The sequence below is a fragment of the Annulohypoxylon truncatum genome, assembly GCF_022578515.1.
Source record: "Annulohypoxylon truncatum strain CBS 140777 unplaced genomic scaffold F4807scaffold_11, whole genome shotgun sequence".
NCBI lineage: Eukaryota > Fungi > Ascomycota > Sordariomycetes > Xylariales > Hypoxylaceae > Annulohypoxylon > Annulohypoxylon truncatum.
Window position 1 is genome coordinate 555179 of NW_025953797.1, and position 26081 is coordinate 581259.

General features: G+C 49.0%; 6 protein-coding genes across 6 annotated transcripts; 3 read left to right on the forward strand and 3 right to left on the reverse strand.

Annotated features, from left to right (window-relative positions):
* Window positions 1-556: 556 nt before the first annotated feature.
* Window positions 557-1424, reverse strand: F4807DRAFT_421074 (uncharacterized protein). The gene has a single exon (XM_047997549.1). The coding sequence runs from the start codon at window positions 974-976 to the stop codon at window positions 707-709; it is 270 nt and encodes an 89-aa protein (XP_047855487.1). The 5' UTR covers window positions 977-1424; the 3' UTR covers window positions 557-706.
* Window positions 1425-2186: 762 nt separating this feature from the next.
* On the forward strand, window positions 2187-5449 carry F4807DRAFT_45525 (uncharacterized protein). Its single transcript, XM_048000683.1, has 2 exons — window positions 2187-2743; window positions 2801-5449. Exon 2 carries the CDS (start codon window positions 2901-2903, stop codon window positions 5328-5330), a length of 2430 nt encoding a protein of 809 aa, XP_047855488.1. The 5' UTR covers window positions 2187-2743; window positions 2801-2900; the 3' UTR covers window positions 5331-5449.
* Window positions 5450-7085: 1636 nt separating this feature from the next.
* F4807DRAFT_45588 (uncharacterized protein) lies at window positions 7086-10867 on the forward strand. The gene is made up of 2 exons (XM_048000786.1): window positions 7086-7673; window positions 7732-10867. The coding sequence occupies exons 1-2, from the start codon at window positions 7265-7267 to the stop codon at window positions 10800-10802; spliced, it is 3480 nt and encodes a 1159-aa protein (XP_047855489.1). The 5' UTR covers window positions 7086-7264; the 3' UTR covers window positions 10803-10867.
* A 608-nt stretch (window positions 10868-11475) lies between these two features.
* F4807DRAFT_45593 (acid protease) lies at window positions 11476-14777 on the reverse strand. The gene is made up of 4 exons (XM_048000798.1): window positions 14454-14777; window positions 14273-14400; window positions 13847-14200; window positions 11476-13793 (listed from the first exon to the last, which is right to left on the reverse strand). The coding sequence occupies exons 1-4, from the start codon at window positions 14555-14557 to the stop codon at window positions 11788-11790; spliced, it is 2592 nt and encodes an 863-aa protein (XP_047855490.1). The 5' UTR covers window positions 14558-14777; the 3' UTR covers window positions 11476-11787.
* A 3026-nt stretch (window positions 14778-17803) lies between these two features.
* F4807DRAFT_45615 (uncharacterized protein) lies at window positions 17804-20390 on the forward strand. Its single transcript, XM_048000839.1, has 2 exons — window positions 17804-18026; window positions 18082-20390. Exons 1-2 carry the CDS (start codon window positions 17954-17956, stop codon window positions 20163-20165), a joined length of 2157 nt encoding a protein of 718 aa, XP_047855491.1. The 5' UTR covers window positions 17804-17953; the 3' UTR covers window positions 20166-20390.
* A 2617-nt stretch (window positions 20391-23007) lies between these two features.
* F4807DRAFT_421085 (riboflavin synthase domain-like protein) lies at window positions 23008-26031 on the reverse strand. The gene is made up of 4 exons (XM_047997550.1): window positions 25799-26031; window positions 25270-25445; window positions 25032-25130; window positions 23008-24877 (listed from the first exon to the last, which is right to left on the reverse strand). The coding sequence occupies exons 1-4, from the start codon at window positions 25988-25990 to the stop codon at window positions 23125-23127; spliced, it is 2220 nt and encodes a 739-aa protein (XP_047855492.1). The 5' UTR covers window positions 25991-26031; the 3' UTR covers window positions 23008-23124.
* Window positions 26032-26081: the final 50 nt, after the last annotated feature.

Genomic DNA, 26081 nt, shown 5'->3' on the forward strand with positions numbered 1-26081 from the left:
TTGGGTAGGATGAATACCCATCTGATCTACCTGACCTGCCTGACCTACCTGATACCGACACCTCGAAAAAGATGAGATGCCGACGGGCGTATGTATGCTTAGCCCTGGCTAGCTTTGTGATCTGCTGCTTAGGCCCTATTGCCTGCATAAAGTCAAGCTATGATTCCTTATTGCGATTTGCATATCTTGTCCCGTTTCGGCTGGAGGGGAGATATGAATCTGACCGGGGCTCCGATTTGAAGCAGCCAGAGTAGCTCGATGATACAGGGGTGAGAGGGTGTTAGTAACGGATGGCTAGGAGACATGCTGGGATGAGGTGGTAAAGTGAAAGAGAAATGCCGCGTGTGCGTCTCCTTCCGAAACAATTGACTTTCCAGAAGGTTTGACCCTTTTGCTTTTGACAGTTCAGACAGCCCTAAAGACCAACAATTCGGTATCGCGCTGTTCAGCTCAATCTTAAATCTTTATTTATGGTTAATGATTATGGTTAAGGCTCGGATCACCTAAACTCAACTCAATTCAGAGTTTGACGGGCCGCGGGTATACATAGTAGACACCGCACTAGTGGATTCAATTGACTTTGTACTATTATGTATGTAGGTACCATTGTGATACTAATGGATGTATGTAGAAGTGACAGGACACCAAGAGGAAGACGCCGGCAGTCAGGTCAAGCGATGCAGACCTGAGATGTGATTCTTTGCTATCATGTTTCGACCCGATGAAACGGTTCATTCGGCGACTTACTACAACGCGATCCTCCAGTTGCCGGAGTATGATTTCGCTTCTCTTCCCGTTTCGAAACCAGCTGCATTGAAATTCGCGACGGACAAGCAGATCTCAATCGGCCAAGCTGCCGGCGTCGTTTGCTCGCTCCGATTATACCACAATAAACGTGGAGATGCGAAACACCCGCCGAACATGCAATGAGGGAGTTCAACATCCACCGAAATGGTGCAATGGTGCAATGGCGCATCAGTCCAGCCCGCGAAGCTCAGGGAAATTAGCAAATTGGCCTGAGGTAGCAATAGGGCGCAGCACCTTTGAGAGCCAATTGGATGGGATCTGGGCCGCTATTTCTAGGTCAACCGAACCAATAAGAAGCCAGTTAATATGCCGGGGGTGGACGCCATCAAGAACTTGATCTTATTACGCGTCGATATCTCGGTTGACTTTGTTGTCCTTGCACTGGACACTTCCCACTTTGCGGGCCGATAGCGCCACTTTCCAAGTATCTTTAGATGGGACCTGGGGTACTTCATCATAGGCGCCCGTCGTGCCCGTTGTAAGGTCCAAGCCACCCCTCCCATCAATCAGGCCAGTATCGAGGTTGGAAATATCAACTTGCATTATGCCGCAGCAAGCACGGGAATCTCTACAGTAGGTGTTGTAGTGCACTTGCAGCGAGTCGCACTTCATCCAGCCCGTCCGTCTGCACGTTGGTACGGACGTCGTCGTAGCCTCGATATTAATATTGCATCTAGTAGTATTTGACGTTGCTGGCGACTAAACCGTATTTGGAAGCCGGGACTTGCACAGCGAGAACAATAAGAAGAATTAAATATGAATTATTAGAATACCATCGTATCAGTTGCACAGCACAACACTAAAAAAGATGGGACGAATCCTAAAGAAAAGAAGATAAAAAAAGGGGAAATGACCAAGTGAGCAAGATAGTTGTTTGTGTGTCTAGATCGATTTATCAATTATCCTTTGAACATTCCATTCATCGCTCCCTTTTCTGGCCTCCCTTTTTGATATTCGTCCCTTTCATACCACGAAATAATAGTAAAAATGAAATCATAGCAACAATGCGTTTGATGCTATTAGCGCCTCGAGCTAGAAGAGTAGGCGTTTAAACGGTTTAAAAGGCACCTTGAGAAAAAGTCGGCCCTGGCACTATTTCCTAGATGAGAGAGCGCGATATTGGTCCCCACTGACGCTAGTTTGTTTTAGGGATAGTCTCACATAATTAGCCATCGCACCCCACCCCCTTCCCTAGACCCCTTGTTCGTCTCCCCTGATCAATGAACAGACTGATCAATAACGAAGGCACCCCTGGGTTTTAGTGCCTTGGCACTCTGGGTCCCGACTCTCTCTTTCACACTTTCCCTCTCACGTTTCCTCTCGCTGTTTCTCATTTACCCCCTTCGACCTGCTTGCCTTTTCGCCCTCCGCCTTACCCTCCCGTCCCTCTTCCCGTCCTTCGCTCTCTTTTCCCCTTCGCCGACCTCGTAAGGCTTACCTTTCGACGACAATATTTCCCCCTTCGGCGCGCCGGCCATCCATCGACACTGGAGTCGTGACCCTCCTGAAATTGACGACTGCTCGTTAGTCGACGGTTTAAGCGTGTCGAGACCAATGCATCGCTAAGAGAAATCGCCCGTGCGATACGTCGTGAACGCCATACAACATAACGTTATATTATTATTGATTTAAGCTGACGATTTATTCGTCGCGCCACTCTTTTGAAAAGATTATCATCGCATAACCCAAATATTTTGCTTGTTAAACAAGGTGAGTTGAGACTTCGAGTGTACGCCGAGAATTGGTCGCCTATGGGACGTGGAGCGAGGGAAGCGGAGTTTGTTCAGGCAACTGAGGATCTACCGTGGATCGTTAATGCGTTGTTGATGCCACCACAGACGTGATCGAAGAAGACACTGACCTTGTTTTTTCCTTTCTAGCATCCACTCGTTGACATACATTGTCAAGTACATTCGTTCTAAATTGCCCTGACATAGTAAGTGGCCAGGTCAGAGCTTCCTCGCCCGCCGGTGAGATTAACCTCCCCCGTTAGCCACGATTATACGCTGCAGTCGATACTCGAACCTAGCCGTTGCAACAGCCATCTAGCGATTGACTTACCCGATACGAATTGAGATTTAATTTGAGTCATCATGCATTCTGGTTCACTGTTCGTTGCCGCCCTAGTGGCCGCCGCGTCATTGGCTACCGCAGAGCCTGAAAATAGACCGAAGATATATTTTCCACGACACGTAAAGAGGCAGTATACTAATCACACAATTACGAGTTCGGCATCGCGGAATACCCAAAGCGATGTGCCGGATTCCACAACTCATTCCGAGACTAAGAAGGACTCAATTTCCGATCTCTTGTCAAGCCTTCTTTCGGGGGTCGATCCTAGCGAATCGTCGGCGGCAACTACTCCGTCAGACGCTCCCAGCGCAAGCTCCTCGACCGTCGCAACTCCAACGAGCGGGTCCGAATCCGAGTCTCAAGTGACGGCAACGACCCTGACCTCTGACACCTCTGCCTCATCTGGCAGCGTTGGGTCTACAGGAGGAGTGCCTCCGCTAATCTCCTTGCCATCGCTCAGCTTGGGTATCCCGTCGCTATTACCTAGTTCCGATGCAGAGACGGCATCTGTCTCGACCAATCAGACTGCCTCCGCGACTGGAACTACTACGGGGACTGCTGCTGAGGTTTCGACAACGGGTGAGGCTACCAATGGCACTGTTACTGATTCCGCAAGCGACTCTGCGGTCGTACCCTCCGCGACAGTACCTTCTTCGTCTTCAGGTATTCTAATTGCCCCTACGGGTGTCGTAACCCAAAGCTCGACCAGCTCCAGCGGTGGATTACTCGGTGGTGTGACCAGTCTGGTTGGAGGAGTTACTAGTGCGGTTGGTGGAGTTACGAGTGCAGTGGGAGGTGTTACGAGCGCTGTTCTTCCGACAGCCTCTTCATCGGTCTCGGCCAATGCGACAGAATCGAGCACGGAGTCGGGCACCGATGCCTCCAGTGGAACTAGTACGAGCTCCGACGGTGGATTGTTGCCGTCTCTGTCTCTGTTGCCTTCAAGCCTGTCTCTCTTGCCCTCAAGTCTGAGCCTTTTCCCGACCACCACGTTCCCCGGCACTGCCCCGACTGCTTCGTCTACCTCGAGCTCTGAAACGCCTATCCTGTCGCTACCACCTCTCCTCGGCACTGGTTCATCGTCGACTGTAGTCCCGACGTCAATCGCTAATACCACGGACTCGACTGGGCTGCCTACGATTCTGCCTACGGAGTCCCTCAGTCTCAGTTTGCCCTTGTCGACGCCTACCGTGATTCCGATTCCTGTCAATACTACGTCATCAGCTGAGGTTACCTCTACTCCGACTGTTGCGCCAACTGTCCCACTTAACACTACCTCCTCGACAACAGAAGTCCCTATTACACAGTCCTCAAGCGTAGTGACGGTTCCCCTCAACACTACCACTCCTGTGACCTCTACTCCTGAGCGCACGACTGTTCAACCCACTAGCACTGCGTCGTCAACCGTTTACTCAACGAGTGCTCCTGCTATAACCACATCTTCGTCTACATCGGCGCCCGCTTTTACGAGTATTCCTGTAATTGGTACGATTACGGACTCCCAATCTTGGCTCCCGACTACGATCATTGTCCAGCCCTCTACTAGCACCTTTAGCACCGGCGGACAACCTACGGCGACTGGAATTCCGACGAGTCTGCCAAAGGCAATTACCCCGTGGGTGGCACCGCCAGATCAACCCAAGGATACGACACTCATCCAAATTTCGTTCCTCTTCGGCGAGAACTATCAGCATCTCGTAGATGAGCCTCTAGCTGCTTCTCAGATGTTCGATCTTCTTCCTCAGGGACTTGCGTACGGCGGTGGCTACGACACTAGCAGGGTTGTGATGTACAGCATTAAACCCTACGATACCATCTCTCGCTTGGGCTACATTACCTCTCAAGCCATGGTCTGGTATCCCACAGATGGAGTTTCCAAACTTAGCCAAGACATCGGGTACCCCACGACTGCCCTGTACAACAACCCTAACTCGCTGGTGCGCAATTTGACCAGTCAGATTAACCCTGCTATCGGTATTATGCCTGGTTCTACGTTGGATGGTGCTACTGGTTCTACTGGAGGTAGCGGATCAGACCCAGCGGACACTGGTTCTGCCAACAACGACCCATTCGATACTCAGGGTCCGGGTGAGCAGACAACTAGTGCTCAGCAGGGCGTAACAGCTGGTATTGCTGTGGGCGCGGCTAGCGTTGCTGGTGCTTACGGCGCTGCCATGTTTATCATTGCCCGTCGCTACAAGCGCAAGAAGCAGAGACACCAGAGAACTAGCTCTATCAACTCACCTTCTGAGATGCGACAGGCCGGAAGTCCGGCTCTAATGGGTGGTGCGTTGCTGAGTCGGGACTTCACTAGCAATCCTGGGTACGGTGGGGTTGTAGGAAACACCCGCGATAGTCAAGGAAGTGGGAGGAGTGGGATGAACAGCTCGGCACGTACCGCCAACATTTCGGCGCCAGTCGCAGCTGAGAACTCTCTTGGCTGGAACTGAGCGAACGTATACGACCTGCACGTCACACCCGTTTCATTTTAGTTATAGTTCGATACCCATCCAGAAGGCGTTGCCTGTTTTTGAACAGAAGCCACTGTGGGCGGCCTGCCTAAGGAATTGCGACCCTTCGTGAGCATTCACTCGGGTATTCTTGTGATTTACTTTCTAAGACGGTTGGTTTGTCAATGGGATATTTGAGTCTACCACCGGAAAAAAATAGTTACGAATCCTCGGCATCTACAAAGATTTAAGCCCACCTTTTGCTGGCCTGGATCTGATGACCAGGTACTTTAATCTAATGCGTTTGCGTTTTATAATTGAGAATTGGGGGTTTGGAGAAGAGGCAAAGGTGTTCTTGTGTGCCGGGTTGGAGTAGCGGCTGAAGGGAAGAATCGGAATGTGTCGAAAAATGGACTCTAGAGGACCCGGCGGGGAAAATGACTGACCGCGGATACTTGTACATTTATGACTGTCACGCCTGTCCCGAATATGAACGTCTGGTTCGGAAATCTGGTGTTGAATGGGGAAAAAACCGTCAACAACGTTGTGAAGAAAGAGATAGTCGTGTCCAATCGGCAGCGGTCCTCTAGAGCCCATTGTGTTTAATGGTTCTGATATATACCATGAATAGACGAAAAAAAGACAAATTAAAAATGTTCTCTTGAACGATCAACTGGCAGAGGGTTTCTGCATAATCTTGTCTCAGGGGTAGGCAGGCTAGTGGTAATTTACTCTGAGACATTGAGGGGGGCTTGGTGGGTGAGATCCTTTAATATGGATGCTTATTTATGTCGAGGCTTTCGCTATAGGCAGAATAGGACATCTCTTTTTACATTTCTATATTGTATTAATTGATTTTTATTTTATTTTAAACGTTTTGATGTGGTTACTATTTCTCCTGGATGTTCATTGTCACCTAGCTACATACACTGCTGTGTGCTGTGTTAGACTAACACCGGTAGTTGGTCATTCCTCTCCTACCAGGTAGGTATTTATATTGACTTGTAAACATGTTGAAGATCCTCGGGCCGAAATAAGCACTTATGTCAACCAGCCTTTCCAGGGGAGGTACTAAGGTAATACAGAATCCGTTGCACCTACTGTCATCCGTACTGTTCTGTTAGACATTTAGAGTTTGGTCGTCTATTCCCTAAAGTGGCCGTCGATTGTTAGTCATGATGGTCTCATGATGGCCTCCACTTTAGCCTTGTGATCAGGACATTGGTTTCTGGAGAACCTCTCTGGTCCTACTTTGAAGAGGTGGGCTGCCCCATCTTCAAGATGCACCTGTGCGAGGGATTGGGCTTTGACTCTTGAGAGTGGAAGCTCTTGCCGGACCGCAAGACTTAGAACGTGGATCAATCGAGTATGTCTTGTATCATCTATTGCATAACTTGACTGCCTTGTTTTTCGAAGTGTCTGAGTACGTGGGTACTGGGTGAATATCAAAGTGAACATAGCCGCTAGCTCCTTCTATTGTCAAACAAATATATCCTCTTCAACCTAGGAGTGACGTATTACTTCTACTAATTCTTTATATATGTACCTAGATAGCTTCAACTAGGACTTTCCGTTTATTATTAGAATCTCCAAAAGCTAGAGCGCAATTGTCCTCCCACCATTAGTAGTCCATTTACTGGTAAATTATTGGGGCTAACTATTGTAAGTTAGCAACTACAACCTTATTAGTAAGTACCTAGGTAAATTCTCCTATGGTAGCGAGATTACGAGATTACGGGCAACGACGCGAGTAATCGTCAACTTCATCTTTTTCTCCTCAATCTCACAACGAACATTGAAAGAAAGCATCGCCAAATAACGTGACCCGCTCTCTCTTTTTATCCAAATTATTAATCATTATTGATTATTGACTGTGCTATCGTCTATCGCACAGTCAAAAGCGCATTCTACCCTCGTTTCTCCTACACTACTTTATGCAACAAGAGCTTTTGGAGGTCTCAAAACATATTCTACCAAACAGCGCCCCTCAATCTCAACATACCGTTCAACATGGCCTTCAGCACCATGCTTTTAGTGGCTCAGCCCGCCGTTCTCTACTGCAACAGCTGTCCGACGGCATGTCACCGCGCTCAGAGCGAGGCGACAGCGCCATCGGTGATGGCGAAGAAGGCGTTAATCCGGACTCCCTCCAAGAACGACTGTGCCGATTGAACGATGCCCATGAGGAGCCACATGCGACAACATCCAAGACTCCAGGTCAGCGGATATCTGAATATGAAAATGCATTGACACCAGCAGTACCTAGACAGGCCCTAGGCTTCAAGGTTATTAAACGCGCCGACACGCGCTCCGACGGAGTCCAGCTATCTGACATGCCAAATGGTATGGATACCGTTTTGACGTATAATCTTCATTAGAAGGGATTCTAACTATATCGTAGAGATTCTGACGCATATCCTGTCCCACTTGCATCCAGATTCGCATGCGGCCGTCTCCTTGGTGTCGAAGCGATTTTATGATTTGGTCACTACCCCTCATGCATGGCGCATGGCTTTCCAGCGATTCTTCCCCGGACGGGACGCATTAGCCACCACTGGCAAACATCAAAATGGAATATGGGGTGAAGAAGATCCGGACGTTGTACGGTCGGAAGTTCGCTATTTTACACGTCTAGCGCTCCATTCCTCTTGGCGTAGCGAATACCTTCGAAGAACCCAACTTCTCCGTAGTCTCGCCAGAGGCAAGCCCGGAACAAGCTCGGGCGGCATAGGATCTTCCTCTAGGACGAGCCAGTCCGGCAAGAAGGCAAGCGCGGTCTTGACGTACAACACCAAACTCCCATCAGTGGTAACGCATCTCCATGCTACATTTAAGCCTAGCGGGAAGAAGCCACCTAGGGTTATCCACGGAGCTTCGGACATGGGTGTCGGTACCCTTAGCGACCCTACCAGTGGCAAGGTTGAGAAATGGGGCATAGATGACCACTTCGGTTTTGCCCAACTGAATGATGTGGTACCACAGCTTCTGCCATATGGGGTTGGTGAAGGCTCTGCCGCTGTTCCTAACGTCATGGACGTTAGTCAGCCGTATGGCCTTCTTGGTGGAGAAGGGTTTCCCGGCGGCCGTGTCTTCTATCGTGCAACAGGCGAATATAGGGGTAAGTACCTTGGCCAGGATGCAGGACTCGTCGAAGCCCACCCTGATATTCCGAAGATCCCGGAGCTGACAGAAGGCGTCTGCTCGGCTTGGATTGCTAAAACATCGTCTGTTCCTTCCACGACCCAATCGTTGATTGGAATAATGACTGGCTCTTCGTTGGGTGTTGTGACGGCATTTGCCCTCGGTTACGATCCCACGGGACCGCGGTATGCTCCAGGTGAGGTAAGCGCTCGCTGGGTGCTTAGTCCCGGAGTGCCTATCATAGCACTCAAGATCGACGATAGCTATACCCAGAAGCGCAAATCTCTCGGTCGAGTGTTCGCAGTTGCATTAAATGCATTGGGAGAGGTATACTACCTAACTCAACCTCCAATTGCACCTAGCAGCAAGACGAAGGCCGACGACAGTCTTAAGCTAGCATGGCATACAGGCCGCTCAACATATTGGCACCTAGTAGAGGCAACTCGACGACAGGCACGTCCAGATGAGTCGGGTAGGAACGCACTCCGTGGTGCCTATTCTCCACGCTCTCCTTCAGACGACATGGGCTTGACTAAAGATCAAATGGCAGCGGAAGCTCGTGAGATAGAAAAGTTTCTTCGCTATAAACCAGCCCACTTTCGCAAGGTATGCTACGGTTGGGATATGCGCCGAAAACTTGAAGTGGACTTTGCAAGTGACGACGAACACGGTGCTGGCGAAAGCGTGTTAGTTATTGATTGCGGACTAGAAGAAGACCAAACTTCAGCTATCAAACGACTTACCCGAAGTGCCATGAGCCGAACTCGACCTGGTGCCCAGCCCACTCCTGAATCAGAACTTCCGGTGGAGGTTGTCCCTACTCCTTCTATATTTGGCGATAGTAGCACTAGAACTTCGTCACCGAACTCATCTAGTTCGCCATTACTAAAGCAGACCTTATCGACTTCAAGTAAGCTATCTTCTCCGCCAATAATCACTAGTGCCGCAAAGCCAAGTCAAGATGATTGGTATGAGACGTTCTTTTACTCGAAGGAGCTGGGCAACTCGCAAATAACTGCGACTGGGGTGGATACGTCACTACTTGCCTTGATTGCATCCTTTGAAGATCCCCTGAAAAGCGTAGCCAACATCGATTTGAGTGGTCCAGCAACATCAACAAGGCAAGCACCATCAGATATCCCCGGCAGACGAGCAAGATTGTTCGGAGTGGGTACGAATAAGGGGAAGGTGGTCTTGTGGAATATGCGAGAAACCCATGCTAGCGATGGTATACATCCGGCTAGGGTCATTCAAACAGAATCTCCTGAGATTTCGTGCTTAGCTCTGTCGGCTCTTTATCTTGTTCATGGTGGTAGTGATGGGCTCGTCCAAGCCTGGGATCCTTTGGCGTCTACTTTAGACCCGATTCGGACCATCAATTCACGCTCCCCGGGTCGTATGCCTCGACATTTACTTTCCGTCAACCCGGCATTACGTGATTCTAATTTCGCCGCTGCTGGGGCCATCTATTTGGACCCTGATCCGGGCCTGCTTCATGGAATTGTATCATTTGGGACCTTCGTACGTTATTGGTCATACAGTTCCTCAAATCATGCGACAGGCCGTAAACGTCGACAACGTCACTCAGATATTCACGGTCGGATCAGTGGTCGACGTCACGGCGGTGGTGTCGCAGGCTACATCGCCGCAGAGGCTGAAGAACTCCGCAACGAACAAGAACACAAGGCGAGAGAGCAAGCTCGCCTTCGTTCCCGCTTCGGTGTTGGTCTCGGGGAACTAACAGAAGAGGAAGCTATACGCTATGCTGAGATGGTGTCCCAGGAATCATTCCTCCTTGATGAGCAACGTCGGACCAGTGCCAGTGATACGGGCTCAGCTGCAGATTTCGATACTACCTCTAGTTCTGGCAGTACCCTCACTCCCGACCCAAGTGTTACTGGGCCAAGTCCTCTGGCTGCTAGTTCAAGTACCCGTAATGAAACGACGGATGAAAGCGATTATGAACGTCAAATCCAAGCGGCGATCCGTTTGTCCCTCATGGAAGGCGTGAATGATACAGAAGGATCACCGAGGGCTAGTGGGTCTGGAGAGTGTGATGTCCCATTTGTGATCAAGGATAAGAAAGGCAAGGGGCCGTTAATTCCTGCGTCGTCGAGCCATACCCCGATAGTTAAGCCTGTCGAATCGACAAATGCTATAGCTACTGGTTCTAAAGCCGTCATAGACGATGACCTGGAGTTTGCACTGCAGCTCAGTCTAGCAGAGGAAGAGAGTAGAAAGTCGAGCATGGCTGTTCTTATGGATCAGGAGGATGAGTTCCCTTCGCTCGGAGGAAGTGGGCTTGGCAAGGGCAAAGGAAAGGCTATCTGAAGTCGAGCAAAGAAGTGCCGTGTTTTTCATGAGACATTACTTTCTTGAGATGAACTGTGTTTATTCCCTTCTTGCTCGATGCTTTCGAGCTTAATAAGTTATATTTGCGTTGTCTCTAGTTTTATCAATATTACCACACTGCAGTACCGCCATTTGTCCAACGCGTGAGTTGTACTATAAGATCAATGCGGTGTATGACGGTGCAAGTACTTCGTGTCAAGTCCCAGTTGCCAGCTAAGACCAAATCTATCTGTCTACCTAGTTTACCTAGAATGGTGGGATCAGTGAAGACAGTTGCGCTTGATGCAAACAATTTGGACGAATCAAAGATGTACCTGTTCAGATAGACAGTGTTTTTCATTTGAGAACGAGCTCTATTTTTCTCTACTCTTTGGAATTCGGTATCTACCTGCTATGAATCCACCTCCTTCGTTACACCAACGTTGACATCACCGTACCCATAGTCTCTTCGTACGTGTCAACATCAAGTATCCAACGACCCGTCCAATCCGATCCAATCTCATCTCGTCTCATCTCGTCTCGTCCCACGGCATAATTAGTATCTACAAGCCATGTCCCAAACGCACAAACATCGCGCGCTCGGAACTTTGATTGATAAGTAATAGCCGCCCGACTCAAACGCCAGTCCAATGCTTTGGGGGGTAATAAAACACGCGCTCGCTCACGCCTCTTGTTCGTCGTCGAGGTATGTATACCGCTAGGGGGGAATTTTAAGTAAACACACAAAAGGTTCCGCTCCGCCGAACTCGGCTGCTGTTTGGTAGGTAGGTAGGTAGGTTGGTTGATTTGGTTCGTATATACAATTCCGTGAAGGAAAACAAGGAAAGAAAAGAAATATGTGCGTCGAGCAAGGTCGATGTGAATAATTATAAACGTCTTAAGAAAACGACAATGCCTCCCGTGGATATCATATGTTGGAGTGCAGGTTTAGTGGTATCAAAAGAATGGTACGTTAGGTTTAAGGTTATGGTTCCTCCCAGCTATATCGCTTCGACGCTGGCTGAGGTATGTGAATCAGTTCGGCTCCGTCTATCCGGCCGAGGGTATTTACCGCTTCCCGTGCTGCCGCCATACGCGCCTCCTCCTCGACGGTATAATTGCTTCCCAGAGTGTCGGCCGTGGACACGCGACGGGACGCACGGTAGCACTCCTCGTGGGTTGGAATAGGAGGCATAGGTGGGTAAGAAAACGTCTCGCCATCGAGGTGGAGGACTCCAGGTATCGATAGCTGAGGTATCTGGGGAGCTTGCGTGGGCTGTTGAGGGCATTGGTTGGGCAAGCGAACATTATCTGGTAAAGGTCCTAAGCAAATCACCCGGGAGGCATCAATGGGCGCTCGCTGGAATGAGGCGGGAGGTGGCCCAACTGTAGGAGGTTGCAGTGACATTCCGAACCCAGTTGTTGATGCAGAACGACCCAATGACGCCGTTCCAGGGCTGCTCAGCGATGACGGTGATGAAGGTGCATATGTAAGGTTTGGGTTCGAGTTTGAATGTGAGAGCGTCTGAGAAGGAACGAAACCCATAGGAGGGGAGTAGTTGTCCGGTATCCTACTTGTCCAATCGCTTTGGGAACTTAATGGCGAAGGCATGTTGTTGCTTGAATTATCGTAGGTTGGGCTTGATGTGGGTGATGGAGACTCGGTAATACGGTTTAATGGCCCATATTGTGATGTTGGGCTGATATTGTATGTTTTGACCGGCGACTCTGCTGTACTAGGGGTATATTCGGGAACCAAGCCCTGTCTTTGTTGTTCCAGTTGATATTTTGCAAACTCATAGTCACTCGATCTGTGCGATTCTCCATCACTGGTATCCGTAGTTTCCCTGGACCTAGTAGCATCCAACTCTACCGGCCCCGGTGCTGGCAATTCATATCGCTCATGGCTTTGGTCCGCAGCAAATTCAAATACCTTTAACTCTTTATCCGAGTCGTGATCTTCGCGTTCATCGCGCTCCTCCCGCTCTTCGCGGACACTCCCCTTCCTGGTTTTTCGAATCGGGCAATTCTTCGATATCTTGGACACAATACGGCCTACGGGTGTAGTAGGCGGCGATGAATCGGTTATGGAAGCCTTTTCCTTAAAAGCATCCTCGGAACTTTCTGTAGTCTTCGACTTCCTCCTTCTTCGGCATATAAGTAATAAAGCCACTATTGCGATTATCCCTAGGAAAGAAACCCCTATTGCCAAACCCACGATCTGGGAATGCGAAAGACCCCCTCCGTTATTAGACCGTGCAGGTGGGCCAGGATACGGACTATTACTCGAATATGCTATAGTTTTGATCGATGTGTCTCGAAGCGGGTTCTCTGGAAATACGGCCTTATGGACAGAAAAGCTACTTGTTTCGTAATTCGTGATTAGATATGCTTCTTGAAAGAAGCTCCTCCCAATAATAACAGTGCCGTTCTCCTCAGTACGTCTGAGAGGAAAATAAGGTACTGCCGCATCACCAAATTCGATAAGGTTCATAAATGGATAACGAAGGCTCTGGATAAACGCATTAGCAGAGACTGTGATATTCACGACTCCGGCGACGTCGAGTGGGTGCCCAAAGTCGTCATGATTGTCCCCACTTGATAGCGTGAAAGTGAACGAAAGATCCGGGGACGAGCGATATCGCTCGAGGTTATCATTATCCGGAAAGAGGTACAGCCCAAATGTTTCATTCCACGTGAGATTTAGGTTAGCCGCGAATCGATCGCATATAGTTCCTGGGAGCCAAAGGTAAGGCGTCGAGCTGTCAAGCAGAGCTGTCACGGATTCGTTGAATGACGACAACGCTACCGACGGGGCTGACCAGGACGTAGGAGCATCACTAGCATTAGAAACTGACGCAGTAATAGCTCTCAGAAGTACCTCTGGCTGTCTCGTAGTAGCATTGAGGTTAAAGTTGGTGTCGTGCGGTTCGAAGCGTTCGGTATCGTAACCACCTAATGTTAGAGATAAAGGAGTTCCTCTCGAACCTCCTAGTTATAGTTAGGAAGTGCATCTATGACTCTCAATTCAACCCAGGACTCACCATAGTATGCTCCAGCGGTATAGCCATAGCTATGACTAGGGATGGCACCATCCTGTTCGACTAACGCCGCAATGGGGCTCTGCGCAACGACGTTGTTGAAGCGGCCGGGCGTAATACCCAGGCCAAAGAATCCGGTATAATAACCGGTGTCGTTGATACCAGCTACAACTTGCTTATTAAAGGATGTCTGCCAACGACGTACACTGTCGTAGACAACAACCGTCTCCATCGCGTAGTCGCCATTTCCTTCCAACCCGAGATAATTCAAACCGAGCTGCCACGCGCCCAGCGCTGACCAACTTTGCGATGCGCTGGTATTATAAATGCCACCACGCGCGTCGGCGCAACGAACATCTGATTATAATATGTCAGACCGATGTCTACGGTGGACGATTTTACAGGTTCTTTAGTTTCGGTTCTACTTACTAGGACTGCAGCCGCCAGATTCAACAACCCATATTTCGGACAGACTCGTACTTATAGTGACGTTGATCTCCTGTGCTGGCTCTCCCACAAAGAGGCCGATCGAAGACCAATTACCGTCGATGCCGTACCTAGGTCACAGTTAACTCCATGCCCATCTCAGGTTAAGGTCGGGTCGACGTGCCATTGCAGAGATGGTTCGATCCATAAAGCGTCGACGTCGTCGGCATTGACCAGATCGGGTACGAGCAGCGTCCCGACGATGGTTGCGAGGAAATATGTCAACATTGTCTGTCGTGTCGCACCAACTCGGCAGTCGTACAAGAGACGCGCAAGGTCACCACCTATTTCCCTTCCAAAGCTTCATCAGGCTCGCAGACGTCCAGGTGATTTTCTTTTTTTTCATCCAAATCCATCAAATTCCAAAACTGACGCGACTCGGTGTGATTGTGATCATTATCATGTCTGTACCGCCGTACCTGAAGTCGAATGGGTAGGTATAAAGTCTGTTGAACCAGTTTCACTGTGGGTTGCAAGAGAGAGAATACAAGCAGAATCATAAAAGTCAAGGCAGATTTCCGTCAGTGGCGGGATCTACCGGGGTATAGCTAACAAGCGGGTTTTACACAGGCACCGCCCAATGCCATGCCTGCTATGGTCCATGCCATCCCATGCCCTGCCCGCGCTCAGTGTAGATCGACGGAGCGTGCTATCTAGTACCTAGCAGTGATGTGCGCCCGTACATGCATATTGGACAGGGCAGGGGGGACAGGGGTTCATCTTGTGGCTAAAATGCAGGTCAGCATGGTCTTACCGGTGGAGGCGTCTGGGTGTTCGTCAGGGGTACGACCACGCTACCTGCATGGAATATGGAACATCGAATTCTCTCTCGCTCTCTCGCTGGACCTGAGAGGGCAGGAGGGGTAGACCTCGTTGATAGTAATACAATGCGCGGAACGCGACAAAGACGCATTGGACTCGGACCAGCTCGAGCTTTTCTTCGAGAACTCTTAATCTGTTCCGAGCATCAGTGATGGTAATATTATCAGGTACCTACCTAGGTGTATCTCGTATGTCTTATGTCTTATGTCTTATATCTTAGTGTTATTACGTGTTATCAATTTATGATGTAGTGTCTTAGTTAAGTTGGCTATGCAGGAGAGAGGCGGCGGAGGAATGGTTTGGAGGAGTGAGTTCTCGGCTTTGGCTGCGTTGCCTCATCCTCTCGCGTGGCTTTTCGGCCTAGTGTTCCCCAGACGATCCTCCTTCACAATGGCATTAATAACAATAGTTAATTCTCGGTAGCTGTCGTGTCTTAAAAGCCCAGCTAGTTAGGACCTTTCTAGATAATACGCAAAGTATGTCGACTAATCGGGGTCGCGTGGGACTTTTTGACATTTTACAACGACCGCATTTGCCCACTCAAACTGTTTCGCTGTGCTGGAGCATTGGAGTTCGCGGCACTAAAGGTTGACCCACTGAGCTTGTTATGTAGTTGACTTGTCAGGCTTGTCTGGCTTGTGTGATCTTGTTTGACAAGCCAGCAAGCTCACGGTCTTCACGGTTTTCGGCAGTCCTGCGCCCCCATTACCTAACTAAGGCACGAGGTAGCATCTGGACTGGGGCCGGCCACTAGCAGTTTTAGGTATCTGATGACCAGCGCATGAAAATCTGGGCAGTGGCCAAAACTTGTCAATACGTGGTAAATTACTTATTAGACAGGGCTGGTTAAATCAGACGACCGAAGGCCTTTTCTGCCGACATGTCGAGTAATAAAAAGCGACCGAGGCCGACGCGTAGTACGTGCGCGTACAATAGCACTTTCAAGAATGTGCAATATTTAGACGGTTTCATATTCCACAATTCGAAGTGAGGCATGATGAAGGATAAGTGAAGTGACACGATAAGGAATCAAGCTTGTTTGAGATCGGCGGGACATTAATTGCGTCAATTGCGTACCTAGTAGCACAGAGATGAATAATCCGCGAATTCTGTCTGCCTATCCCCCGCCCTCGCTCCTTCTGCGTTTCCTCTTCCAAAGGCCCCCTTCCTCATCGAGACCAAACCCTGATTGGAAGGAAAGGGTTGCCCGCCGGAGCTACCTATCCGGGAAGCTCACCTAATCCTAATATTTGACACAAGATCAATATCTACCTAACTTGCTCAAATAATGCTTGTCATATTTTCCCTTCTCGGTTGCTGAAAGCTTCCAGATCGTCGCTCTCACCTTCTAGAAGTTCATCGATCAGCTTCAAACAAAACAACGATATCGACACAACAACGGAGACACTTGTCATCTACAATACAAGCACAAATTGGAGTAGCTAGGCACCAGAATTTCAAATGAAGAATACCGTCGGGGTCAGGATCCCCAATTGGAACGTCTAACCAATACCGAGAGGAGCGCGGAAGGATTTCTTGGCTGATCTACCTCCTATAAAACTATGGCCGGACTTGCGACCTATCGAGGTTGATGCCTACTGATTCCCACATTAGTGCCAGGGGCAGCGCCTCAGCGTACTGCCAACATCTGGACCTTGGTCTCGATCATCGGAGTTATCTGATCAGGATTCTGTGAGGCTATAGGATCAGCAGCCTTGTTCAAAATGATCGAACCGCTATATTATTTGACAGCAATCCCACTCGTTCCCTAGATAATTTGCGTCATCGGACCCGAAGATACCTATCAGTGCTCCCGGGATATCTGGCGCATATCAAGTCGCCATCGACATACGCAAAGAGACCCCAAGATACTACCAGAGGCACCTAATCAAGATAGGCAGTTTAAGCGAGCACCTCCCACCTTCACTGTCCAGTCTTGGTATACCTAACCAGCTTGGAGCCGGGTGCTATTCATACGGTGTTGACCTCTGTATCCGTAGGACCCTGCGGTCGGTATGAGCGTAGCATGCCACAATCTTGCCTTCATCCGGCAAATTCTATTGATCGTCGCTTCGTCACTTCCATTTCGCCATCTTACTCTGCTATGGGTATAGATCTCCGCTCTCCTAGATTTACGTCTCGGTTGTTTTTTATCTTCATCTGCGGCTTCTCGGAAAAGAGGCTACCGGAACAGGTCGCTCAACCGCAAAGCTAGTAATCCACGAACGTAGAATCGTCAGGTTGTATGGATATAGATATGTAAGCGGTACAACGTAGAGGACCTCGCTTGTACGTGCGAAACAGGTCTATTTGAGAACTTTACGAAGTAGTTACCTGTTTGTATAGGGTCTTTCTTTTCCGGGGATATGCATATTTCCCCTTATTAGGCGGCATCCCAAATGAATCGGCCCACCACTCAGAAGCCCAAAACGGTTGCAAATCAATTTCACCTTCTTACGACCACTCACCATCAGACGTCCCGTGTCTACGTTCCAACCCATTACGGGACTTGCGAGCCACTTACCGACAGGTCTTAGCTCGCCTGGACTTCTGCCAATTCCGAATCATGGTGCTTCACATAAAAAGTCGCGGCTCAGCCGAGCTTTTCTCGCCAACGGGTGTGGGGTTATTACGACGTCTTGTCTCGCTTCCCTATTACACGTGATGACTTTTCTGATAAAACCATATCGATTTCCTTCCAGATGTAAAGCCGAGAACTCGGTTTCTCCTCGAAGTAAACACGCCGGTGTAAGCACCGGGTGAGAAATAGGGGCGAAGAACCGTACTCGCCCCGGGTCAGCAATGCTCATTACCATCTTAATAGCATCATGTGTTGTGGTGTCCTCAAGTCATGGCCTAGAATTGGTTAGAGCCGGTCAGTCGAGGCTCAACGATTGCTTAAATTGCTCTCGTTACTAACGGGATTATAGAATACGGCCCTGGTCAATTCAATAAAAGGGTACCATCTCGCAACGACTCGGTGTTCCCAGAGTCCACAAGCTCACCTGATATACTAGCATCTAGTTTCATAGTGACAAGCTCAGAGACGTATCAGAGGCCTATAGATACTGTTTCAAACACGGCAATTACGACTTCTGTTGATGACGTGTCTGTCGTTACAGCACCTTCAGGGGACAGCTCTACTCCATTGACACCGGAATCTTTCTTTGAACCATTGAATTTAGGAACAATTACCACAATTGTGAGGCCTACACTTGTATTGCCTACGTCAAGCCCGATAAGGGGTAGTTCAAGGATTCTCGACAGCAGCTCAAGCTCTGCTTCTAATACAGGCGTTGGGACTTCCTTACCCCCAATAGCATCGTCATTCTCTTTCAATGCCACATCGCGACCATGGGGCTGGAATGATACCTCCAGCGCCTCTTCAATACCCTCACCTACTGTGACTCTGCCTCCATCAACTATTAGCACGACCCCGACCGTCACCACTACGTCGAGCGAGTGCCCGGCAAAGGAAACCGGGCCTGTTACTGTCACCTCCTATTCCATCACCTACACGTCAACAACAACATGGAGTGGAGATCCTTCTGACTACACACCCCCTTACCCGCCAATAAGCACGCCAGTACCGTGTACTCCTAAAGAGAGCCCAACCGGGCGTTTTACCATAACCTTTTGTGATAGCACCGGTCAAACATGCTCATTTATTCATACTACGACGACGAACGATTTCGCCAATCCAGCTACGACTGTCACTTTGATTACGACAGACAAAAACCCTGCCGTGGTTTTTCCGACCCAGACGCCTCCCAGTTATGGCGGGTCCCCTTCTGGGCCAAAAAGTCACCAGTCGGCAGTGAGTGGTGGAAACCTGATTACCCCGGGATACGGTATAGACCCGACACCTGTCGATTCAGCTAAACAGTCACCAACTCCGGTCAGTGACACCGGTGCTGGCAATAATGGAGAGGATGACGAAGGAAACAGTGAAAACAACAATGGCAACGGGAGCGGAAGCGGAAGCGGAAGCGGAAATGGGAATGGCGGCAATGGTGGCAGTACTAGTGCAAGCCCGCCTCCGATTACTGTGATAGTTCAGCCTGGCGAAGTAGTAATCGGTGATCACACATTCATCGATGATCCGGCGCAACAGACATCGACAGTAGTCGTAGGAGGCGACTCATTCATTATTGATCCGTCCCAAATAGTAGGCACTGGTGCCATTATTACTCGACCTCCGTCCAACGCAAGGGACGGTTTTGTGCCAGCCCCTACACCGATAACGACCTCCGTGGGAGGTCTAGGGGTGACATACGGACCGTCCGTCGCAACCATAGACGGCACAGCCTTCACAATCGAACCCACATCCACCGTGATAGTGGTTAGAGGGCAGACGATAACTCTCGGACCCACCGACATCGTCTTCCCCACGCAAACCCTCCACGTCGCCGCAGGTGGGCCCGGGCCGACACAGACCGCCGTTATGGGTGGGGAGCTCATCACTGTTATCGGATCCGATACAATCATTATCGAAGGTACCACGCTATCCTACGGGCCCGACGCTAGCAGCACGCTCACGACAGCCATAGACGGGGATACGATCCTCGTGGCGCCGACTGGTATCATTATGCATAATCAGACTCTAGGCGGGATTACAGCCGCGCCCGGCGCTACTAGGTACGCGATCGCGGGCGGAGCCACGGTCACGCAGATGGGGCTTACGGCAGTTGAGATCGGTGGCGTTACATTCCACGTCGGCATAGGTGCTTCGGAGGCCCTGACTACAGTCGTTGGAGGACACACCCTGACGATTGGTCCCGGAGGTGTTGGGATGGAGACGTGGACCCTGGGAGCGCCTGGGGCGTCAACGACGACGCTTAGTCCGAGCCAGGGTAGCGGCAGCGGCGGGAACAATGCTGCCTTGACGATACCATCAGCAACGGGATCGGGATCCGTGGGGGAGAGAAAGGGGAACGGAGGACAGGGTCTAAGGCCAGACTGGGGGCTGCAATGCCTCTTCCCGGTTGGCGTCGGGTGTCTTTCCCTACTGTGAGAAAAGTAACTTCGATTGCTATATAATCGCTCAGGCTATCCACATATATACACGCCTAACATACAATGGGTACATATTCATTGGATTGGTTTCGGTTTCACACGGCGCAAAAAAGAAATGAGGGAAAGGGGCAGTACCAAAAATCAATCGCTCAGTTGACGACGTTATGATACCCACGGAGCATACTCACATTCATCTAACATCTACTAGTTTCGAGGGTCGAAGGATCCAGAGAATTATCACATAACGGGGCTTTGTACTATGTATATGGGATGTAATCAATTTGCCTGTCTCCTAGGATGCGCTAGGTGATCGACCGATGCACGTTGGGAGCCGCATCTGTCAGGGGTCGGGGCCAGGAACCAACAGGACATGTATACATCTACCTAAGGCCACAAATTTTGCACATATAGGTACATACTCGTGCATGCTTTTCTTTGGAGGATTACTTCACCGAAGAGAGACATCATCTACATAGTACACGTTGAAATCCGACATGCGTTCCTTGTTTGTGGGCTGTGACTCGTCATCGTGAATTTTATGTCGGCCTACTCCGGCCAACGTCACTTTTGAAACGTCCTGGGGTAGTTCGTTTCGCCAGGAAGGTCCCTGCAGCGAAGATCCTCTGGGTTGGTTATGCGCACGTAAACAGCATGGTTCCGAAAAGGTTAAGCATGGGGAAATTCGGCCTTGTACCTTGATTTTGTCTCAACGTGGGCGAAGCGTGGCACGCGGCATAAATCAGCGAGTAGGGTCGGAATGCGGCAATGCCGTGCATACGAATCCATTCTATCTATTCGATATGTGCCCCCCGGGTCGATCCGCCGACCCTATGGAACTGCTTTCGGAAGGCTTGCCGGCATTTGGATTATACGTAGTAGCTGCGCCGTCGGTGTCGCAGACAGGGGCTGACTTCGGGGCCGAAAAGCTACGGTTTTTTTGCGATTCTGCCTTGGGAGTTCTAGACACATGTCAATGATAGCTTGGTTGTCATGCGGCCCTTCAGGTTTTAAAGACGCGTAAGAGACGGACAATGCCATTTTCAGTCTACCCTTTCTTCTTCGCAAGTTTCGGGAATCGATGTGTGTCGTAGGTAGATGAACCGTCCTTCTTTGTAGGACGATGTTTTATCCTAGAGATACTACCTAGTTTCCTCGATACTGACTTCAGGGATGTAACTAACGTGGCGGCTGTTTGTTAATAAGTGTCATCTGGTTATAGTACTCGACAATCTAGTTAGATAAAATTAAGGATCTTCAACGACGAATTCGATAGCAACTAGTTCTCCGAACCTCCCGAGACATATTCTCGGTATGTTTGTCAAGAGATTATTGCAAACTTGTGGATGGCGTTTATTATGAGAACTTTATTGAGCTTATGGTGGACGTTGCTACCACAACTCATATTAGACGCAGAACCCAGAGACATGCATCACTTTCTCTTCATGATTTTTATCAACTATTATCCTGTGATGCGACGGAATACTCAACTGTCATGTCTATATCTACGCATCTAGTGTTAAGACCTCGCAATACAGGTCCTCGGTGTAAGCAGATCTTACTCCATTCCTAGCGTCTATGTGCTGCAGGAATACTCAAGTAGTTGCGGTTCCTCTATTCTATGATAAACTATTAGTTCGCCACATTGGTAGTTACCCCGATGTCAACTTCGTACAACAGTATATGAAGAGACATCATAGTCCATAGGGTGTCAAGCAACACACGGATATGTGGAGCTTTCTTCGGGCCCACTCCATCTCGTCTGTTCATGACGAAATAGAGCCGGGATCGATGTAACGTTGTTATGCCGGTACTGCTCGACGGAGGTGACAGATATTAATAGCACCCGCTGAAAGGTCAACATCCGGTGGAGGGAAGTTTATGATTGGATGAGGCGATGACACCAAAGTTCGCCATACAGTAAATAGAGTATAGATATATGTGTTTTGTTAGACTTGAGAAACCTTCAAGTTGTTATCCTGATTATTATGAGAGAATGTCTCTTAATTTCCACTCTCCGGAAATGTTTTTGGTGTGATCTGTTCCCCCTATCTATTCTCCGAGGAATATTACTATGTTATCACAAAAGCCCCTTCTGCAAACAGTAACACGCCTACTATATAGACACCAAGAGATAACCTTTAGTTATGTACGCATTTATATTTCATTGAAACTACGTGGTGGTATCCCCCTAGAGCAGACTAGACAGCCCTTGAATGTAAGTCCCCTTTTCTCGTACGACCTCGATCTTCACTATCGTATAAATTACCTCACTCTTCCAACTATTGTTTACGAGACCCTAACTGTTCGTTAGACAACACTTTACAATATTGACCTAGGCCGTCTAAGTTATCTATGAATGACATAAACTCTTGATGAAACACAACTGCTTAGATAGGTGCCAACTAAAACTATAGCACGTAAGTTTAGTTGTTTCGCGGTGATTAAAATACTGCTCCTATTATCTGGACTAGTTCGAGCCGTTATGTTTACTGGATAACGCTGCTTATTCGATGGGTCTCACTAGGTATGCACTCAAGCTTCACTCAGTATTAAAAACCCCCGAAAATGAATCGAGCGTAATCATGGATTTCAGTGCTCATAGCCCCCAGCTACGGTAATCTGACAACTATTAGAATAAATAACGACTACGAGCAATCCACTCCAAGAGAACACTTAACGGGATGTATTAGGTGGAACCTCCAGAAGTTCTCCCGTATCTACGGAGGATAGAGTCGAAAGCTAAACTCCTTCGTACCAATGGATGATAACGAATTGACGAGGGCATTTCCCTAAGTTTACGGGTCATGATGGAAACAATTTGGCACATATGTTTATGCAAGTGCTCGTGATGTTTTTCATTACATCCTAAACCTTATCGAGTAGGCATGGTGAAGAGAACCACAATTGGTACAATCAACCCAGTCTGAAAGGCAGATTGCTAGCGATCCTCCTCCATATCACCAAACTTCTTCCCATATGGGGTTGTTCATGTGTAGCAATTTATTCGCCGTCTCCCGGTCGGAGGCCAGCTTTCCAATGACCATAGCATCGCATAGGGCTGAACGAACTGCCTCCGGCATCTTTCCTGCGCTTCCGCAGATACAGACGACGCATCTCTTCTGGATAATATCGCAGATCATTAGCGCGTTCTCGCGGATACGATCCTGCACGTAGATCTTCTCCTGCTGGTCTCTGGAGAATGCTGTGAGAACCTTGACGCCAAATGATTCCCATTCCTCCTTAAAGTAAAAGTCGGCGTCACGGTTTCGCCCGCCAAATACCAGGAGAATATCACCGGCATCTGCGTAATCCTGACGGTCCCAAATGTGAGCGCGTATCGGCGCAACCCCCGTGCCCGGGGAAATCGCTAGTAGCGGTCTACGAATGAGCTCCGTCTGTAGCATGTCATATTCTCTATGTACCAAATTGATGGTTGTTCCAGGACTTAGAGATGCTAGATAGCGAGAGCAGAGACCCTGCCGGGTCTTTCGTAACACAGTCTTGTACTTCACTAGCGCCACCAAGAGCTCTACTCTTGTGACCTGATGATTATCTTCACTCTTAAGAAGCGAACCGCCACTTGCAACACTGTATTCTCGACCACGTATAAGGGGGAAAATGGACGGAACGTGCTCGTAAGGGATCTTGACACTTGGGAAATCCTGTAGAACCTCCAGAATAGATCGTCGAGGTCGGGATGTATAGTCATAGAATTCATCTGATAAGCTTGGGTTTGAGAACTCTCTGAGCCGTTCTGAGTGCGTGGGATCTTCGGTGTAAAACGCGATCTCCTGGAAGAAGATTCGCTTGGGAATTGCAGTAATATCATAGTTGTGAAGTAGGAGTTGTCGAAGGGTAGAATTAGCAAGCGGGTGACAATTTCTAGGTCGTGAATATAGCATGTGCTGTTGGTTTGCCCGATGCTCAAATGGCAAATCGGCGACATCTTGCCAGCCCATGAGATCGATCAACGCTTGCACATCCGCGGGGAAGTTCTTAGGATGGATGACGACTGCGTCGCCAGGTACGTAACTGAAGAGGCCTAAGTCTCCCTTTCTAGAGACGTCTGGCTGTGCGGGAACGTCGAAAATGAGATGACGAACATCTTGCCAATGAGAAGTAGGAGTAACTCGGCGGTTCTCTATCAAAACGGCGGGCCATGCTCGGGGTATGGGAAGAAGATCTGCGGGAGGAAGTGCTTCCTTAGTGCTCAAATCCTCGACAGAGTACTTTGATGGATGATCTCTTAGCACATTGGGTTTGTCTAGAGTATCTATTCCACCGCGAATTACTTTGGCTGTATTCTCCGATAAACGAGCAACGTACGTGTTGCTGTTGATGGACATTCTTTCTGCCCGTAAAGCCTGCTCCAAAGCTTTGGGGTTAGGCGTATCAGCATGGCTAAAAAGTGCTGCAGTTCTATCGAGAGCCTTTTCCTGATAGACAGGTGAAGGATTGCCACTTGGTAACGTGGTAGTGGCAAGAGCTGCGTCTGCGTCTACGCCTGCGTTGCTCGGACTCTTGGCCTCTTGAGTGTCCCGGTCAGGCATTGGCTCATCTGATGTATCCATGTTGGATACTAGTTCTAATGTGAATTTTGGGGGAAGCTGAACTTCCGGGGGTATAGGCGATAAGCCTTCGGGTAAAGGATATTCCTTTAAAAGATGACTCCGAAGGCTTAACGACCAAGATAAAAATGTGCCGTCGATGCTATGAGAGTATTAGTCTATAACTGCGAGTAGCCGTGTTCTCCAAAAATTTATCGAGAAAGCCGAATGAGATAGACAAATAAAGAAATAAAAAAGGGGGGTATGAGGGAAGCAGGATGAAAATCAGCAAACATGTGGAAATCGGAGAGACGTACCCGTCTTGGTGACGCTCATCAGCCTCGCCACGGGCAAAGAACTCGGTCGCACCCAGCTGTTCTAGGCGTTTGTGAAGTTTCCTAACTGCCCAGTTATACCTGCACGAATAAAAAAATTAGTTGGCGTGATGATGTAATACGGACGGGACAAAAAATAAAAAATAGTAAGTAGGTAGGAAGCAGAAAGCAGGAAGCAGGGAGCGGGAAACGGAGAATGGGAAGGAGGTATGTTACTTACTTGGTATATGAACTATCGCCAAGACCAAAAGTTGTGAAGTTGACTTGTTGTAGACAGTTCGGCGGTAGTCGTTTGCGGAGGAGGCTCTTCCAGAATTTGATCGCGTTCCGAGGTATTTCGCCTTGGCCGGTGGTAGATATGACGAAGATGATCAAAGGGTATTGTAGTAAAACGTTCTAAATGAGGCAGGTTCTTGTTACCAGGTGCGTCTCGTTGGTAAATTGGTCAAAGTCGATGCATAATCAGTAGGAGAGCGCGGGTCCCAGATGCAAGTAAACAACACTCCAAAGAATTGAAATGCGTATATTTCCAAGTTGCTACCTTGGGTAAATTTGGCCTGGGACTAGAGGGGAACTGACGTATGTCCCGTGCACCTAGTAAAAACACACCTAAGGGACCGGCCAAGTAAAAGGGGTGGATAATGTCTTTGAAGAAAGATGACTGGCCAGGCTGGTAAACGGGAAACAAAGCTGGTAATGCGATGATGAACAAAGTGAATGAATGAACCCGCTGCTCGTACTCGACTTACAAGTTCGACATCATTCATCTCACAGACAAATGTTTGGAAATGTAGTCTCTCCACGAGCCTTTCGAGGTCGCCCGCAAGGTCTTGGCTATTCCCCGTTTCGGAGCCATAGAGGATAAGCATGCGCCTATCCTCGAGCCTCGTCGCTTTGTCTCCATCATCCTTGGGGTCTCTGCCAGACTCTGAAGCCATCATGAATATCGTGAAAATGTTAAAAGCGAAAAGAACGAAACGAGATGTTACAAGGATTAGATCACAAACTCCGAACGATGAGATTGATAAGATA